The sequence below is a fragment of the Lampetra planeri genome, chromosome 26, assembly GCF_965212315.1.
Source record: "Lampetra planeri chromosome 26, kcLamPlan1.2.h2, whole genome shotgun sequence".
In the NCBI taxonomy this organism is placed as follows: domain Eukaryota; kingdom Metazoa; phylum Chordata; class Hyperoartia; order Petromyzontiformes; family Petromyzontidae; genus Lampetra; species Lampetra planeri.
This window is the reverse complement of record NC_136132.1, coordinates 8,648,378-8,667,091: the sequence shown is the minus strand read 5'-3', so window position 1 is coordinate 8,667,091 and position 18,714 is coordinate 8,648,378. Positions and strand designations below refer to the sequence as shown.

The 18,714-nt window shown below is 49.6% G+C and overlaps 2 protein-coding genes across 5 annotated transcripts in view; one reads left to right on the top strand and one right to left on the bottom strand.

Moving 5' to 3' along the window:
• The window catches only part of LOC144727663 (purine nucleoside phosphorylase-like), a 35,617-nt gene extending 34,174 nt beyond the window's left edge, over positions 1-1,443 (bottom strand). The window contains exon 1 of the mRNA XM_078606646.1: positions 1,361-1,443. Coding sequence (XP_078462772.1) covers positions 1,361-1,377 — 17 coding nt within the window. The 5' untranslated portion in view covers positions 1,378-1,443. The remainder of the gene's footprint in view (positions 1-1,360) is intronic.
• A 120-nt stretch (positions 1,444-1,563) lies between these two features.
• Positions 1,564-18,714, top strand: part of CMTR2 (cap methyltransferase 2) — a 22,918-nt gene continuing 5,767 nt past the window's right edge. The window contains exons 1-6 of one of the 4 annotated variants that reach the window (XM_078606651.1): positions 1,570-1,620; positions 7,667-7,820; positions 13,795-13,975; positions 14,735-15,055; positions 16,877-17,119; positions 17,771-17,935. In XM_078606651.1, the coding sequence (XP_078462777.1) occupies positions 13,799-13,975; positions 14,735-15,055; positions 16,877-17,119; positions 17,771-17,935 (906 nt within the window). In that variant the 5' untranslated portion in view covers positions 1,570-1,620; positions 7,667-7,820; positions 13,795-13,798. Of the gene's footprint in view, positions 1,621-7,666; positions 7,821-7,969; positions 8,080-10,749; positions 13,054-13,794; positions 13,976-14,734; positions 15,056-16,876; positions 17,120-17,770; positions 17,936-18,714 lie in introns of those variants that run through there. The other 3 variants (XM_078606652.1, XM_078606650.1, XM_078606649.1) reach the window with 3 other exon arrangements.

Below are 18,714 nucleotides of genomic sequence, written 5' to 3'. Positions count from 1 at the left end.
GAGTTTATCCCAACTCAACGCATGGACACATTTAATACGATGGGTGTTTTGGGAGGCTGCCATTGGTGACCAGGCGGAGACCATTGCTTGTCTCGCTTCCCCCAGTGTCATCACAGGGCGTCGTGTGGATTTTATCCCAGGTTCTCGGCAGTCTTTGCTCAGTGCTCTGCTGCCATTTGAGCCACCTGGCCATTTTTCTCTGAATTTTAAACATGCATAAGATGGAACGTCACCGCTTTTAACAATTGCTCTGCTGTACGGAGCCACTGTCACTTGCCTGGGGGCATTGTTTAATGTCAAGCACACACACACACAAAAAAACCACGCGCACGCACAGGCTTCACCGACACTGTACCGCAGCCCCCTGCCCGAGCGAGTACTGGCGTGATCACACTGCGTATGCCAGTGGTGGAAATTGATGGCCCCGTTCCCACGGTGGTGATTCCTGACTCTTACCACAGAAAAAACCCCCCACAAAGTCGTGATTTTTTTATTTGACTTTTATTAATTTTAATTTTTTACCTACGTGACTTTACCGAAAAAACCTAAGAATATGAATCCTTGCAGTCACGAAAGCTTCATATCTGGAATCTTGTTTCATTGGCTCCAGCGAGACGACAAGTTAAGTCCACCCCAGGCAGGGTGTGAACACGCAACATTGCAATCGTGCGTCAACCACTAGCATACCACATGCATGTATGTTGAACTTCTTTCGCAACCGTGCTAATCGGAGGTGCGGAGGAATGACAACAAACTAAACGCAAAAACCATGAACATCTAATCAGAATTACACACGTATATCACGCGAATGATTACTCATCTCTACATAGAAATATTGTACAACTTTGAAACGATAAAAATGATTGAGCTTTATTTTAATGCTCAATCATTTGAGCATTAAAGCCAAGAATCCGAGTGTATTTTTGTAGTTCTGTGTACAATGTAAAGTATTTCACATATTTTACACAAATAGGTACATGCAGTGTTTGCTACTTCGCATTTCAGTAACTGCATTAGCAATGGCGTTCAAGTGTAACATAAATTGCTCATGATACATGATCAGATCCATAATTCACAAACGCTACCGTATAAAATTAACATACAAAGCAATGTAATACAGATCTGTATAAACCTGATACATAAAACACAATATTTTGTAATCTTGTACGTGAACCTCTGAAATTATATTCTCGTAACATATACAGTAGTTCCTGTACACACATGTTTTGATTTAAGTATGTTTTACTTTAAACACGGTCTCTCGCCAGCGTTTAACGCAAACCATTACTTTAGGCAATCATTGAACGAGAACCGGTGCTGAGCTGTCAAATGATGTGAACCTTACTGCCCGTCAACTCACTGAGTATCGGACGCCATCCTCCTCTTTGTAACGATGCAGGGGAAGGTATGAGTGAAAGGAATGCTGACAACCACACTTTTATACAAGAGGCACGAACCATTTGGGGGGGGGGGGGTCCGCTAAACACAATCCAAGTGCAATGTCAACCAATGCCAAGGCGCCGGCAGTCAGCGTAAAGCTGCCACATCAGCTCGCCCGCCCCCCGACCCTCACAAGGAAGCTCTGTCCTGACGAGTGGCAGTGGAAACAAGCCAGCTCAAGTGAGTCAAACAATGCCAGTGCCAGCACCTTCTTGAAGCTGTCGATAACACTGTGTAACAAAAACAAATTATTGTTTCTGGGTCGTAAGGCTTATGCCTCAAAAGTACAGAAAATGGCTATTGTTCCCCACACCCTTTGCTTTTGTGACCAGGACAGTGATATTTTGAAATGTACCTATTTTCCAGAACATTAGAGATAGATTCAGCCCTCAGTAAACGTGGAGTAACTTCTAGAACATTCTAAAACTTCCCAGTAATATAAATCTGTCTATATAAAAGTAAAAATTTGTGTGTGGGTTTGTGGCGGGGTTTGTGTGTGGGTTTGTGTGTGGTCGCGCGCTTGGCTCTCCAACGGTTGGGTTTACATAAAAAAAAATTAGCCAGGTACCACGCCGTAAGCCCCGACGTGAGCAAGCGCTATTAATTTTTCCCATCTGTCAACTTTAAATTACTTTCATTAGCGATTTTGCGCAGTTTGCGTGTATTTATTTATTCATTGCGCACGATCGGCCGTACCAAGTCACACGCGTTCAGTGGGGGGGGGGGGGGCGGCTTTTACCAAGTCGGTCGGGGTCAGGGGGACATGTTCACACAAAACGCTGACGTTACTTCTTCTAAATGTCATGTACCCCACCACCCCAATGCGTACAGTTACTGCTATATAGTCCCTACATATTCATTATGTTTAATTTGCGATTTTGTGATGCTTTCGTTTAATCTTGATTTGCAGCTTTTGTGACTGCAGGAATCCATACTCTTTTGTTCTTTCGGTAAAGTCACGTCGGTAGAAATAAAATCAAACAAATCACAACGTTTCGATCACAACACAGCAATCTTCATCCACAGCAAGAAAATGCTTAAGTAGGCGTTGCCTACTTTCTTGCTGTGGTTGAAGTTCGCTATCCCAAGAATTTGGCAGGAACCCACTGACCACTCAAGCAACTGCTACTTCTGCATGGTGGACCCTTCCAAACGTCGGACTGACAAGAATGCACCTGCTATCACGTATCCAGACCTTCCTTCATCCATCACCCTGGTGCCACACTGCCATGAGCTCCCCGTACCCACTCCTCCGGAGAGAGATTAGCCATCTTTAGAAGAGAGCAGCAAGTCAGAGAGCGAGGAAGACGTTGTAGATCCAGATGACAATTTCAGAGGTGGAGCTGAGGAGAGAAACCCATACTACCTCAACCAAAAAGACCTCAACGACTTGATCAGAGATCTTGGACTCACCAAGTCCAATGCCGAGCTTTTGACGTCTAGGCTCAAGCCGTGGAACTTGTTGGATGAAAGTGTGCAAGTCGCAGATCAGAGGAAGCGTCACCAAACTTTTTGCAGCTTCTTTTCCCGTCAAGATGGGCTCTGCTTCTGCCACAATGTGACCAGTCTGTTCGAGGCAGTTGGAATCACATGTGAAGTATTTGAATGACGGCAGGAAACTCCTTGACGGGTAACACACTTTTTATTAAATCTTGACTTGTCACTATACAACGAGTGGTCTCTATTCCTCGGACTACACCCACTTCACTCGACACGTGTAATTACTATTCCTCCGGCTACACACACTTCACTTGACTCGTGTAGCTTCTATTCCTCCAGCTACACACACTTCGCTTGACTCGTGTAGCTTCTACTCCTCCGGCTACACACACTTCACTTGGCCCCGTAACGTCCGTGAAGCCTACAGGCCCACCCCGGCTTGGGCGTGGGCCACCACCTCCGAGTCCCACGAGCCGGCTCTCCCACGGACGTTCGGCCCCGGGTCCCAGGGTTCCGCCTCTTCCTCCGTCTTCGCTGGTACTCTCTCCCCGTGCGCCTGTGCGCATCCCCTTATATAGTCCCCGCTCACGGGAGACGAAGTGTATGCGGACCTCGACGTGAGCATCGCTCCTTAGTTGGCCAATCACGCCGCGCTGTTCCTACGATCCGTTTTCCCCAGCGCGTGTTACCACTACACAACCAATCACGCCGCGCTGCCACACGATCACTCCCTCTCGAGCGCGTCACCGGCACACAGCCAATCACCACCACACAACCCATGACCCCACGCTGACCCCTGATCCCCCACCGTCAGCGCGCGTCACCATCACACACAGCCAATCACTACGCGCTGACACACGATCCCTACCCCAGCGCGTATCACCACTACACATGTAACCAGAATGAGTGGTGCCTCTTCATTGACAACTCATCCAGGATTCTCAAAGCTGTGCTGCTCCATAATGGTAACAAGTACCCGTCTCTTCCCCTGGCTCACTCGGTGCCTCGGTGCACCTCAAAGAGGATTACAACAGCATCAAGACCTTGCTGGACACCTTGAAGTATGATGAGTACGGCTGGGAGGTAATCGGAGACTTCAAAATTGTGGCATTCCTGATGGATCTCCAAGGCAGTTTTCCAAGTTTCCCTGCTATCTTTGCCTTTGGGACAGCAGGTACACCAAGGCGCACTACCACAGGCGGGACTGGCCACAGCGGACCGAGTTCTCTGTGGGGAGGAACAACGTCAAGTGGGAGCCACTGGTGGACCCCCGGAAGGTGCTGATGCCACCACTGCCCATCAAATTGGGCCTTATGAAACAATTTGCCAGAGCTGTAGATAAGGAGTCGGCAGCCTTCAAGTACCTTCAAGACTTCTTCCCTAAGCTGTCTGAGGCAAAGGTCAAATCCAGTGTCTTCGTCGGACCACAGATAAAGAAGATCCTGGAGTGCAATGAATTCCCCAAGAAGCTCACTAGTAAGGAGAAAGCAGCTTGGAACACGTTTGTCGCAGTGGTTCGTGGCTTCCTGGGCAATCACGAGGTCGAAAACTATGTGGAGCTGGTTGAGACTGGTGAAGAACTATGGCACAATGGGCTGTAGGATGTCCCTCAAAGTCCATATCCTTCATGCTCATCTTGATAAATTCAAGGAGAACATGGGAGCCTACTCGGAGGAGCAATGCGAGCGCTTCCACCAGGATATACTTGACTTTGAACGCTGCTTCCAAGGACAGTATAACGATAACATGATGGGAGACTACATTTGGGGGCTGATTCATGAAAGTGATTTACAGTATAATCGTAAATCTCTAAAAACTACTCATTTCTAAATCTTTTGTAGTAATTTTTGTATTACTTTAGTATAAATACACGTTCATTTTCATTCATATGGTTTTTTTCTGACTTTATGGGAACGAAAGACACAAATTCGCCCGTTTTCTCATTGAAAATAAGTAAATTTCAAAATATCACTGTCCTGGTCACAAAAGCAAAGTTTGTGGGGAATAATAGCCATCGTTTCTACTTTTTAGGCATAAGCAATGACGAAATAACACTTACTACCCAGGAACAAGAATTTTGCGACAGTGTAATCAACCACGTGACAAACTTTAACACGCAAGAAAACATTTTTTTTCGTGTCATTGTACTCTGCACTCCGATCACACGTCCGATGAGTACGGTTGGCTGCGTACGGCGCGAAATAAGTTAAATACACACATGCACTAACGTGATCGAACAACAGGCTTGCCTCTCACATGCCACGCGCAGTCCAGCCACCACCCACAACATATCGATCCCTGTGACAGATCGGCAACGCGCGATTCGAATTCTGGCAGGCCACCCTGGTGATTGTTTCGGGTGTATTAAACTTAAAATACCAGTGGCCGTCTTGCAGCACGGTTGAAGTAAACAAAACAAAACATCTCAGACATCATTTAGAAACATTCCTCTCGAGTTGTTTTGGTTGCTATACATTTCCACGTAAAAAGCCACTTCGTTGAGCTATAATTTGTGGCAAGGTCACGTCTGAAAAAGAGCTACGTAGCTCAGTGGGCCTTACCTGGTAAAATTAAAAATTAAGCTTAGTTTAAAAACAATTACATGATCCACGTCTTCCAAATTCGAAACATAATTACCTGAAAATTACTCAATCAGGATTACACATAGCAACATCGCCCCCTGCTATAAAACTACTGCAGATTAGTTATTGGTGAGATGTGGTCTTGTTGATTGATTTTCATGGCCAGATTGCTCCATTACGGTGCAAACTGAGTTTGTATACAACATTCCAAATCCAGCCAACCCCAGCCTCCTCTGCTTCATTCTCATGGTATCTCGAATTAAACTGTAAAACAAGCCGTGAATGTTCGTGTGTTATTCGTGGACTGTACACATGTCATCGTAAATATATATGTGGTTAACACTTATTGAGCGTTAACGACGATATCGAGAGGAGCACTGATCTTTAAAAAAAGTAGGTACCGTACACAGCCACCTAGTTTCATCTAAGGGCTGTTGAAGGCATCTTCGGGATCACTATAATTACATTAAAGAAGAGAGCAGATGGGGGTGGTTTTGGAAAGCTGAACTCTATAAAGAAGCAGAGTAACATAGCAAGAGGAAAGTTTTAAATCTGTGAGTATAATCTGCTATGACAAATGGCCTAGACCGGGAGTTGGGAGCATGTGGTGGCTCTTTAAGGACTGATTCACGACGTTATTCACATGGATTCCAAAAACATGACTGTGTTATGTTGGTTGCCGACCCGCGGTCAAGACAACATGGACATTGACGAACACAATGAGACACGAGATGGACTGTATTGCAATATGGCGCATGATGATAATAATTATATATCCGTGCGATCGACTTTCATAATAAAAATTGTACTCAAAACTCTTCTCACTGGGCTGTGAGAGCCAGAGAATTAGAATCTGTATTTATTCTGAAGCTCTTTTTCACAGATGTCCAAGTGTCGCTTAGGTCTTGGCCATGTTTATAGAATGAGCAGTTATGCGAATTGTGTAATTTATAATTTTCGAGGGCGACCTGGGCCACCAATATAACAAAAGCAACGGCATTAAAACGCGGCTTACCACAATGAAACAGATAGAAATCTGAAGGAAAAAAACAACCAAACAAAAATCTGAGCAATGAGATCAAAAACACAAATTAGGGGTAGAAGATCAACAACATTAACCGCAGACACAATATGCAGTTTCCGTTCAAGGTTGCATTGAGTGTTGAAAACATCGGCAGGAGTTTACGTACTTATGCAATTTGTTATTACAGTATATACTTTTAAAATCCATTTTTAGCTCCTTGCTAACCTTCTCTCTATTTTGCAATACGATAAAAACATTTTATATTTTTATTATTTTCCTTCTACGTGACTTTACCGAAAGAACCAAGAATATGAATATTAAAAAAAAAATTGTTTGTTGTTTACTCACTGACCCCGTGGCCCCCTACTGGACATGTGCACAAAGAGCTTCATAGCTCTTCGGATTCCTCCTCCAGGCGGAATACATCACGACCACAGTGTACAGTATTCCGATCGTGTAATCTGTTCACGAAGGGCTCTCAGCGAGCCAGAACATCCCCTAGGGGGGGCTTTAAAGCTCCGCTAATTGAAAGTAAAAACGTTGGCGTCACTTTCAACGGGGTCGCGATTGACGCCGACATTAACCGCGTTACCGGAGCGCTCTGGTCAAAGGCGCCTCATAAGTTAAACATTATATTATAATCCACCTGCCGTTAATATATATACTCTATTTAACACGTAGGCTTTCGCGACCAATATTATTCATACTCAACGTTTTTGGGTTTAGATCGCGTTATTTATAAATGTGTCGTAACCCTCCACCACCCGCCAATCAGTAAAAAAGTGTCACGTTGACAAAAGACAAATAGTTTACTGCTTTAGCCCACCGGTGTGTTGAAGCGTGAAAATTGTAAATGTTGTGGGCTAAAGCAGTGAACTATTTGTCTTTTGTCAACGTGACACTTTTTTACTGATTGGCCGTGTAGGGTGGTGGAGGGTTACGACACATTTATAAATAACGCGATCTAAACCCAAAAACGTTGATTATGAATATATACTCTATATCAAACGTATAAATTGTATTTTTTGTGTTACTGAGGAGATCGGCATGTGTGTAATATACGCGTGGGTACTGACTCGTGGTGCCCGATGTTCATCTTCAAATCTCCAAATCCTCCTCACTCCCACCACCAATCAGCGCCGAATTCTCACTCCGTCTCCTCCCACGTCCCGCCGCACAGACAGCAAAGCGATCAACGTCGTGGGACAAGGCGCGGGCGGTCTGGCGGCCTCTCACTGCGGCTTGCGATGAGCGACGCTGGAGGATGAGGAGGATGAGGAGCGGTCGCTAGGCAACGCCGCGGTGTGTCAGTCTGCACAAGCCGAGCGCGTTTGGTAAATGGACCGCGACGGGCGAGCATTCGCGCCACCGTAGCCTAGCAGCAGCAGCGGTGGCGGAAGTGCGCATGCGCACAAGTGTGGGGGTGGGGGGGTGCCGAGGTTACGATCCCGTGAGGAGACGGAGCGGAGATCCCCGCGGGATCGTGGGGTGCCGATTCTTCTTCTGCGGCTGCTGCTGCTTCTTCTCCTGCTGGGCGCGGACGAGGCGAGACGACGGACGAGGCGACGCGGGCTGCGAGCGACACGGCTGTGTGTAAGCGCCATGCCCTCACTTTGAGTTGCGCGCTCCGCGGTTGTTCGTCAAGAGTTGGGGGGGGGGGGTCCGGGATCATCTACCCAGAGTGGGGGGCCCGAGATCATCTACCCAGAGTGGGGGGCCCGAGATCATCTACCCAGAGTGGGGGGCCCGGGATCAGCTATCCAGAGTGGGGGGCCCGGGATCATCTACCCAGAGTGGGGGTCCCGGGATCATCTACCCAGAGTGGGGGGCCCGGGATCATCTACCCAGAGTGGGGGGCCCGGGATCATCTACCCAGAGTGGGGGGCCCGGGATCATCTACCCAGAGTGGGGGGCCCGGGATCATCTACCCAGAGTGGGGGGCCCGAGATCATCTACCCAGAGTGGGGGGCCCGGGATCATCTACCCAGAGTGGGGGGCCCGAGATCATCCAGAGTGGGGGGCGGGGATCATCTATCCAGAGTGGGGGGCCCGAGATCATCTACCCAGAGTGGGGGGCCCGAGATCATCTATCCAGAGTGGGGGGCCCGAGATCATCTACCCAGAGTGGGGGGCCCGAGATCATCTATCCAGAGTGGGGGGCCCGAGATCATCTATCCAGAGTGGGGGGCCCGAGATCATCTATCCAGAGTGGGGGGCCCGAGATCATCTATCCAGAGTGGGGGGCCCGGGATCATCTATCTAGAGTAGGGGGCCCGAGATCATCTATCCAGAGTGGGGGGCCCGGGATCATCTACCCAGAGTGGGGGGCCCGAGATCATCCAGAGTGGGGGGCGGGGATCATCTATCCAGAGTGGGGGGCCCGAGATCATCTACCCAGAGTGGGGGGCCCGAGATCATCTATCCAGAGTGGGGGGCCCGAGATCATCTATCCAGAGTGGGGGGCCCGAGATCATCTATCCAGAGTGGGGGGCCCGAGATCATCTATCCAGAGTGGGGGGCCCGAGATCATCTACCCAGAGTGGGGGGCCCGAGATCATCTATCCAGAGTGGGGGGCCCGAGATCATCTACCCAGAGTGGGGGGCCCGAGATCATCTATCCAGAGTGGGGGGCCCGAGATCATCTACCCAGAGTGGGGGGCCCGAGATCATCTATCCAGAGTGGGGGGCCCGAGATCATCTATCCAGAGTGGGGGGCCCGAGATCATCTATCCAGAGTGGGGGGCCCGGGATCATCTATCTAGTGTGGGGGGCCCGAGATCATCTATCCAGAGTGGGGGGTCCGGGATCATCTACCCAGAGTGGGGGGCCCGGGATCATCTATCCAGAGTGGGGGGCCCGGGATCATCTATCCAGAGTGGGGGGCCCGGGATCATTACCCAGAGTGGGGGGCCCGGGATCATCTATCCAGAGTGGGGGGCCCGAGATCATCTATCCAGAGTGGGGGGCCCGAGATCATCTACCCAGAGTGGGGGGCCCGAGATCATCTATCCAGAGTGGGGGGCCCGGGATCATCTACCCAGAGTGGGGGGCCCGAGATCATCTACCCAGAGTGGGGGGCCCGGGATCAGCTATCCAGAGTGGGGGGCCTGGGATCATCTACCCAGAGTGGGGGTCCCGGGATCATCTACCCAGAGTGGGGGGTCCGGGATCATCTACCCAGAGTGGGGGGCCCGGGATCATCTACCCAGAGTGGGGGGCCCGAGATCATCTACCCAGAGTGGGGGGCCCGAGATCATCCAGAGTGGGGGGCGGGGATCATCTATCCAGAGTGGGGGGCCCGAGATCATCTATCCAGAGTGGGGGGCCCGAGATCATCTACCCAGAGTGGGGGGCCCGAGATCATCTATCCAGAGTGGGGGGCCCGAGATCATCTACCCAGAGTGGGGGGCCGAGATCATCTACCCAGAGTGGGGGGCCCGAGATCATCTATCCAGAGTGGGGGGCCCGAGATCATCTATCCAGAGTGGGGGGCCCGAGATCATCTATCCAGAGTGGGGGGCCCGAGATCATCTATCCAGAGTGGGGGGCCCGGGATCATCTATCTAGAGTGGGGGGCCCAAGATCATCTATCCAGAGTGGGGGGTCCGGGATCATCTACCCAGAGTGGGGGGCCCGAGATCATCTATCCAGAGTGGGGGGTCCGGGATCATCTACCCAGAGTGGGGGGCCCGGGATCATCTACCCAGATTGGGGGCCCGGGATCATCTATCCAGAGTGGGGGGCCCGGGATCATCTATCCAGAGTGGGGGGCCCGGGATCATTACCCAGAGTGGGGGGCCCGGGATCATCTATCCAGAGTGGGGGGCCCGAGATCATCTATCCAGAGTGGGGGGCCCGAGATCATCTACCCAGAGTGGGGGGCCCGAGATCATCTATCCAGAGTGGGGGGCCCGGGATCATCTACCCAGAGTGGGGGGCCCGAGATCATCTACCCAGAGTGGGGGGCCAGGATCATCTATCCAGAGTGGGGGGCCCGGGATCATTACCCAGAGTGGGGGGCCCGGGATCATCTATCCAGAGTGGGGGGCCCGAGATCATCTATCCAGAGTGGGGGGCCCGAGATCATCTATCCAGAGTGGGGGGCCCGGGATCATCTACCCAGAGTGGGGGGCCCGAGATCATCTACCCAGAGTGGGGGGCCAGGATCATCTACCCAGAGTGGGGGGCCCGGGATCATCTACCAGAGTGAGGGGCCCGAGATCATCTATCCAGAGTGGGGGGCCCGGGATCATCTATCCAGAGTGGGGGGTCCGAGATCATCTACCCTGAGTGGGGGAGGGGGGGCAGTACAGCAAGTGAGCTCATGAATCCCGCTGTGTCGACCACCCAGAGTTATCCCCCCCCCATCTTGTGCATGGGGATGTTTTGGGTCCGGTGCACATGCAGTGGAAAGGGGGTTGTTGTTTATGGATCCCCGGTGAAGTGGAGACATTGTGGGGGGGGGGGGCTCCCTCCTAGGCGTCTCGTATCTCGACCAGAAGTCCTGCCACATGCGCCCTGGACAACCACCCAACATTGCCACCTTCTCTTTGGTTCTATCGGTAAAGTCACGTAGAGAGAAAATAAATAAAAGAATACGACGTTTCGATTGCAACACAAGCAACCGTCATCAGGTGTGAATGCAAGCTCGGAGAGAGACACACACATATAGACAGACAAAGAGAGACAAACACAGACACGGAGAGAGGTAAACACATAGAGAGAGACAAACCCAGAGAGAGACACAGAGAGAGAGACAGAGGAGAGACACATAGAGACAGATGAACAGCTCCTCTGTGACGAGGTATTATACAGAGAGAGAGGGGGGGCAGTGAAATTCGCTTTACAGTAATCCCTCACCACTTCGCGGTTCAAGTTTTGCGGCCTCAGTGCATCGCGGATTTTTCAAAAATATTCATCGAAAAATAAAAATTCAAAAATACCGCCATATCGGCAGCCGTATTGCGGAAAGCAGCGTTGTTTCATCGTGATACGCGAGAGAAACGGTTTCCCAGGATGCCAGACAAAGAGAGAAACTCTCAGAGGCTTTGTACATACCCACGGGCACTCAGACAAGGCACGTGATTAGTTCCCGGCGCGAGATCGACGAATGAGAGCACGAGTGGATGTATCCCGTGAGCTGATTGGCTGCGCATCATCGCATCCTCTCCCAGCTTCTTCCCTTGTTGTATCTCGCCACTCTCGTTCACGCTGTCAACTGTGTCTCACGTATCTTAGTGTTGTGTTCGAAATTAGCTTTTCGTTAAGCCCTTACAATGCCTCCTAAGCGCCGTGCCCCTGCGAAAGATTCCTCTAGTGAGCCCAAGAGGAAGAGGAAGATGATGACCATCAGTGAAAAGGTCAAACTTTTAGATATGTTAAAACAGAGCAGAAGTTATGCCGCGGTGGCACGCCATTATGGAGTGAATGAATCGACAGTGCGCTACATCAAAAAAGACGAAGCTGACATCCGCAAAACTGCTGCAATAAGCTTTAATAAAGAAGCAAAACGTGTGGTAACTCCGCGTAATAAGAGAATTGTGAAAATGGAAGCTGCATTAGCCTTGTGGGTTGCTGATTACAGGAAAAAAAACGTGAGTTTGGACACTAATATGATCAGGACAAAGGCCAAATCTCTCTATGATCAAACCTTGTCCGATGACGACGACAAAGGAGATGCTGAAGAAGCTGCTGAAGATGATCCTGACGAACCTCAAGCCAGTACTAGCTCTGCCACGAGTGATTCGCCTCCTCGAGGACGAGGCTTTACAGCCAGCAAAGGCTGGTTCGATAAATTTCAAAAGAGATACGGCCTCAAAAGTGTGCCTTTGTATGGTGAGGCTGCCTCTGCCGAGACCGATGCTGCTCGTCGTTACATGGAGTATGAGTTTCCTAAGCTCATCAGTGATGACGGCCTTATCGATGCCCACTCGGACCCACTGACAGATGAAGACCTCCTTGAGATGACGAAGTCTGCAAGTGAAGAAGAAAGCGAAGAAGAGCAAGACAAAGAAATTGAAGAGCTTGGCCTTACCCTGGAGAACCTGCAACAATTGTGCAACATGGCAAGGGCAATGCAACGATTTGCACAAGACATCGACGATAATATGGTTCGAGCTGTCGAGTTTAGCAACCGTGTTGACAGGGTTATGTCCTTGTACAAGGGCATTTTGCAGCAATTGAAAAAACAACGACAGCAACTACTCATCACCATGTTCTTCTCCAAAGTAAAACCCCCAGCTACACCATCAGCGCCTCCAGCAGAAGAGCCTCCGAGTAAACCTGAAGCCTCTACGAGTGGAGTGGGAGCCTCTTCTCTGCCACCACCAGCCTCTTCGCCTCTCTCAGAAGCAAATGTTGACGATCCAGCGCCAATATCTGACGATGAGGCGCTTCCCGAACTGATTTAAAGGCCTCATTATACCTGTGCAGTAACACCATCATCATCATCATTCATCATCACATTCATCGAACTGCACAGGTCTGTCATCGTCGTCATTGTCATCGTCATTGTCATCGTCGTCGTCGTCATTACTGGAGTCAAGTCTCAAGATACTACTGTCATTGGTGAGTGTAGAACACCATAATACGTATCGTATGAGAGAGAGAGAGAGTGAATGTATATTAAGGTTTTATAATTGAATAGATTTAAGTAAAATATATATATAAAGTATAAATATACATATTTTAAACATTCTGGTACCAACACACACATATACGGAAATTCCTAGGGGGCCAATCCTACTTCGCGGATTTTCACCTATCGCGAGGGGTTCCGGTCCCCATTAACCGCGATAAACGAGGGATCACTGTATTGCCACCTTCACTTTAGTGGCCTTCGCCCACTGACTGTCCAGGTCACTCTTGCAAATGAGATTATCCTTATCTCAAAAGTTCTCACTTTTTAAATAAATAAACTTACACTTTAAGCTACTTATGCCCAAACTTATAATTGTAGGTTCGCATGGGTGTGGAGCTGTATAGTGGGGAGCGGTGGTGTAGCTGTTAGCGCTCTGTGCTACTACAAACCAGGCGACCCGAGTTCGGTTCCCACTCATGACAACACGAGTGACGATTATCTGAGGCATTTCTGGGCCTCGCCTAGGTCGACTCAGCCTAAAAATGAGTACCTGGTGCTGTGTGTAAACATCAGCACTGGGGAGACGAAGGTTGTTGGGCGTGGTGTTGGCCATCCACTCTCCTCGTGTTTCGTCCCGGCCTTCGTCATTTTTCGCTCCCAGCACTTGCCCCAACAGTGTATTAAAGGCTATGACTTGGGTCGTTGTCTTTGTATTTGCCTTGTGACAGGACAATGAAGAGCGGGCAGAGGAAGAGAGTGCGGGTGGAGGAGGCACCACCGACTAATGCTGCAGTCCTGGATGAGGTGGCTCAGCTGTTTGAGAAGCGTTTTGAGTTCCGTGTTCCCCCCGGTGAAACGTGGACTCTCCCAGAAGCTCGCTTGGTCTTCTCCTCTCCAGCGGCGCAACAGGTCAGCACCACTGCGTTCTAATTGTGCTTTTCGGACGAAAACGTTCAAATTGAGTTCCCCGATCGCATGCTCGTGTTCATGGCGCTCATCTCCCGTTTAATCCCCAATTCGGTGATTGGAAATTCCACATTTCTTTGGTGGAGGTTAGTTCCTTCATCAGACAACTGCAGTTGGTTTCTCCCAAAGTGGTACCAGGTGGAATGAAGGGCCTGGTCAACTTTTGGACATGATTCTGATTTGCTAGCTGCACATTCTTAACCACTGAGCCACTTGGTTGGATCATCTATTTAGTAAAAATAATCATCTATTTAGCTCTTAAGTAAAAGTTGATAAGCCAGAGTCACAGCTGAGGCATTGTTGTTGAATGCACATCTTTGTGACTTGACAAAAAATGTCTCTTGCCTTTGGAATACTTAAAGCTGGAAACAGTTTTATGTTCTTGCATTGGCCACCTATTGACATCATGTGCAGTCGTAGATGAGCAGTTGATTGAGTCCTTGCTGTATCCTATACAGACAGCGGTCACCTACCAAGCATAACCTTGAGATCAGTGTTATAATTATTTTGAATAGATGTTAGTATTGGTTTAGAATTCACAGCTGGCCTGGGTGCATGTTAATTTTTTTTTTAAGTCGTGATTGTTAAGCTTTTTCACAAATCCCAGTGTGCCCGTTACATTGAATATAACTCTGTTTCATGTCAGCTCGATTCACTTCAATGAAACTTCACATCCTCTCTTCGAACCTGTGTTCGGCGCAGCCCCACGCGGACCTGCAGCGGCTGAAGAAGGATCTGAACGAGGTCAAAGGGCGTCTGAGTGACAAGCCTCTGGATGTGTGGCATGAGCACACGGCCGCCACTAACCGCACGGGGCACGTGGTGGGGCACGTGCGGCGTGTGGCCGGCGCGGAGTTGTGCACGCAGGCCTGGTGCAAGTTTCACGAGCTGCTGGCAGGAGGCCTGCCCGTGCTGCCACCCTCTGCACTGAGACGCGGCGGCGGCAGGATCAATTCGGTGCACCTGTGCGAGGCGCCCGGCGCATTCATCTGCAGCCTCAACCATTACCTGCGAACGCACCAGGTTAAACTATTTTTTAATGTAAACTTTTTTTTTATCTTACCAGGTAAGGCCGACTGAGCTATATAGCTCTTTTTTCAGGAGTGACCTGGCCAGAAATGATAGCCCAACACAGTGGCGTATCACGTAGAAATGTATAGCAGCCAAATACCCTAAACGCATGTTTCTAAATGTGGAGGGAAAAACTGGAGGACCCGGAGAAAAATCCACGTGACCACAGGGAGAACATGCAAACTCCAAATATACAGGCGTTAGGGTCGGTATTGAACCCACGACCACCTGCATATCAGGTGAGGTATTTAACATCTCGCCACCGTGGCACCCCCCCAGGTAACCCGGGGACCCCCGAAGAGCAAGGGAGGAGACCAGAGGGGGTAGAGCCGCCCCCCTTCCCCGCAGTCTGAAAAGTAGCTCTGGAACCAGTTTTTAAAGTAGGATCAGAAAATTTGAGAGGTTTAAGTTGGCCCGGTCAGATGACGCAATCTGCTGTATGAAACGCTTTAGGTAGGTCAAGAAAGAGGATGGCAGAGAAGGTGTTTATAATCCAGGCTGTTGAAGATAAAATCAGGAGTCTTCAGCACTGCCGAGGTTGTGCTGAACTTTTCCTTGAAGTCTGATTGCTTGGTGTGGAGCAGGTAATTCTTTTGGATAGTCTGTAATTTGTGTTTTTTGATTGGTGGGGGGGATGCGATCAAAATCAGCCGGTAGTTATTTGGGTCATCAGTGGCACCTTCATGAAGTAGGCGCACATAATCAGTTTTCCCATCATTAAAGTTTGTAAATTTTCGACGTATCTCTAGCAGGCTCTGTCAAATAATGTTCCCTTTCTAGTCAATGTATCTGAAAGGAAACAGTGTGGAGCAGCAGGTTCCATGGTCAATTATTGTGCCTATTCAAGCAGGATTTAAATATTCTTAGGTTTTTTCGGTAAAGTCACGTAGGTAAAACATCAAAATTAATTAAAATAAAATAAAACAAAAATCACGACGTTTCGGAGGCAACACCAGTCTCCGTCATCAGGTGGGACCGTCACAGCCGAATTAGCTGCATCAAGTGAGGCAATGATTCAAGATGTAATCCCTTATAAGCAAGTTGATGGGGGGAGGAGAGGGGGGGGCTCATCAGAATGTGGTAGCCAATGAATGGAACGTATCGGGAGGGAGGGGGGCGGGGCTCAAAGACAGCACGAGCCCCGCCCCCCTCCCTCCCGATACGTTCCATTCATTGGCTACCACATTCTGATGAGCCCCCCCCCTCTCCTCCCCCCTTCAACTTGCTTATAAGGGATTACATCTTGAATCATTGCCTCACTTGATGCAGCTAATTCGGCTGTGACGGTCCCACCTGATGACGGAGACTTGTGTTGCCTCCGAAACGTCGTGATTTTTGTTTTATTTTATTTTAATTAATTTTGATGTTTTACCTACGTGACTTTACCGAAAAAACCTAAGAATATGATTCCTTGCAGTCACGAAAGCTTCAAATCCAGGATTTAAATAGTATTTCAGGGTTATCTGTGTCAATGTTAACTTGTATTTAAAATGTGTTACAAGTATGACCAAAAATCCATTGCATGACTAAAAATCCATATCCAAGAAAGAAAAAGCTACCAAAATATGAAACGAAAAGTGTAATAGTCTCTAACAATTATTTTAAGAATCATAGTTGTATGAAGGGCCCATCATGGGAAAATGCTTGAGCCAACACAGGAACAAACACTCGCATCCACCGCAACCTGAGTCCACCCCAACCAGAGCGCAATTGGGCTATGCCGCACCGGTGTTTACCAGACGCCGATTCTCACCGTGTGAATCCCCGGCGCAGGCGGCCTGCAAGCTGTGCTGGCTGGCCACCACCCTGAACCCGTTCCACGAGAGCAACACGTGCGGGAGTATGATCCCGGACGCGCGCCTCATCCTGCACACGGCGGCCCGCTGGTGCTTCGGTGCGGACGACACGGGCGACGCCATGTGCCTGGCCAACCTGCGCCGCTTGCAGGAACGCGCGCGCGACGAGCTGGGGGACGGCGCGCACCTAGTCACCGCCGACGGGAGCTTCGACTGCCAGGTCCGCAGGGGTTTCGTGCGGGACTGCCGTGCCACTCGGGGTGCTGATCGGGGTGCCCCCCCTCCACCCCCCTTCCCCCCCCCCCTCCACCCCCCTTCCCCCCCCCCTCCCCCCCCCTCCCCCCCCCTCCCCTCGATTCCGGCACCTTGCGTCACACGGTGAAATTCTCGCTTGCTCTCGAGACTCTTACGTCAGTAGGAGTGCCTAAAGAAAATGCACGCGCACACGAGGGTAGAACTCCCGAAGAAGTGCGCGTGGGTTTGTGGAGTGCAAGCCAGTCACGTGTTGTTTAGTGTTGCTGCACTACGAACCCAGTGACGATTTTCTGAACTGGTCCTGGGGCTCCCCTATGTCAACTCAATCTCCAATGAGTACCTGGTGCGTAAACATCACCACGAGGGAGACCAAGGCGGTCAGGTGTGGTGCTGGCCACCTACCGCGTGCCATTCGGCCCTTCATAAGTGTTTGCTAACAGCACTTGCCCCAAGTCGGTTAAGACTATAACGGGGGATCTTTGTTGCTGTGAAATGAAAATGGGAGTACGTCCCGTGTGTGGTTCCATGTTTTGCGATGTAGCGAGTGTGGAGTGTTTACTCCGTGATGTGTGCGGTGTGGTGCGTGCTGTGATGCGATGCGGTATGACGCCGTCAGGGTAACCCCGGGGAGCAGGAGGCGTGTGTGGCGCCGCTGGTGTTCTGTGAGACGGTGACGGCGCTGGCCCTGCTGGCGCCCGGCGGATCCTTCGTCCTCAAACTCTTCACCCTCTTCGAGCATTCCTCGGCCTGCCTCCTCTTCTTGCTCGTGTGCACCTTCCAGGTTCGTGAGCGTCCCGTACGGTTTCCCGTGCTGCATTGGAGTCTTTGCAGCAGGAATGTGGGGCGGTGACGCGGCCCAACGGTGGCGCGTTCACAGCTTGTTGTAGAGGTTCTTGGTTCGACTCCGGCAGCCCTCCCTGGTTATTACTGCGGTTGTGTATTAACCATAAACATACGAGCGCCGTCTGCTTCACAGTAGCCGTAGAAGATCCTCCCCCATACTTCAAAACAAGCAGGCCGTTGTGTGCCATCATCATGGTCCACATTTTTCCAAATTTTAACAAATGCACACGAATGACTCAGCTGGGATTATGCAAGCAACATCACCCCCTACCGACAGCCTATACCCATCTCTGAAACATATCTCCTCCATGAGAGCCATGAACTAGAACAATGGTGCTCATGCCAAATATATTAAAATTATTATGAACTGCTTCTCAAAATCAGATTCAGTATTTGTGACAATGCATTTCATAATGGTACATTTTAAAAGTGTATTTGAAATAAACATTGATGCACATTTAGATAGAATTATGAACTAATTTTGGAGACTTGATCCTGTTTCAGAAATGTGACATACAAAATATCTCCTTTTGCCAACTTTAATTAAACTAATTCAACCCATTAGCAAAGAAACATAAGTTCACACTTGAAATAAAGTAACAATATTTCGTGTTCCTGACATAAATTTGACTCTATATGCCTAAAGATTTCTCTTGAAGCTTAAAAGCTTATTCTCAAGCGTAATCCTGAAGTAGGCCAATGGTTCATGACATTTGA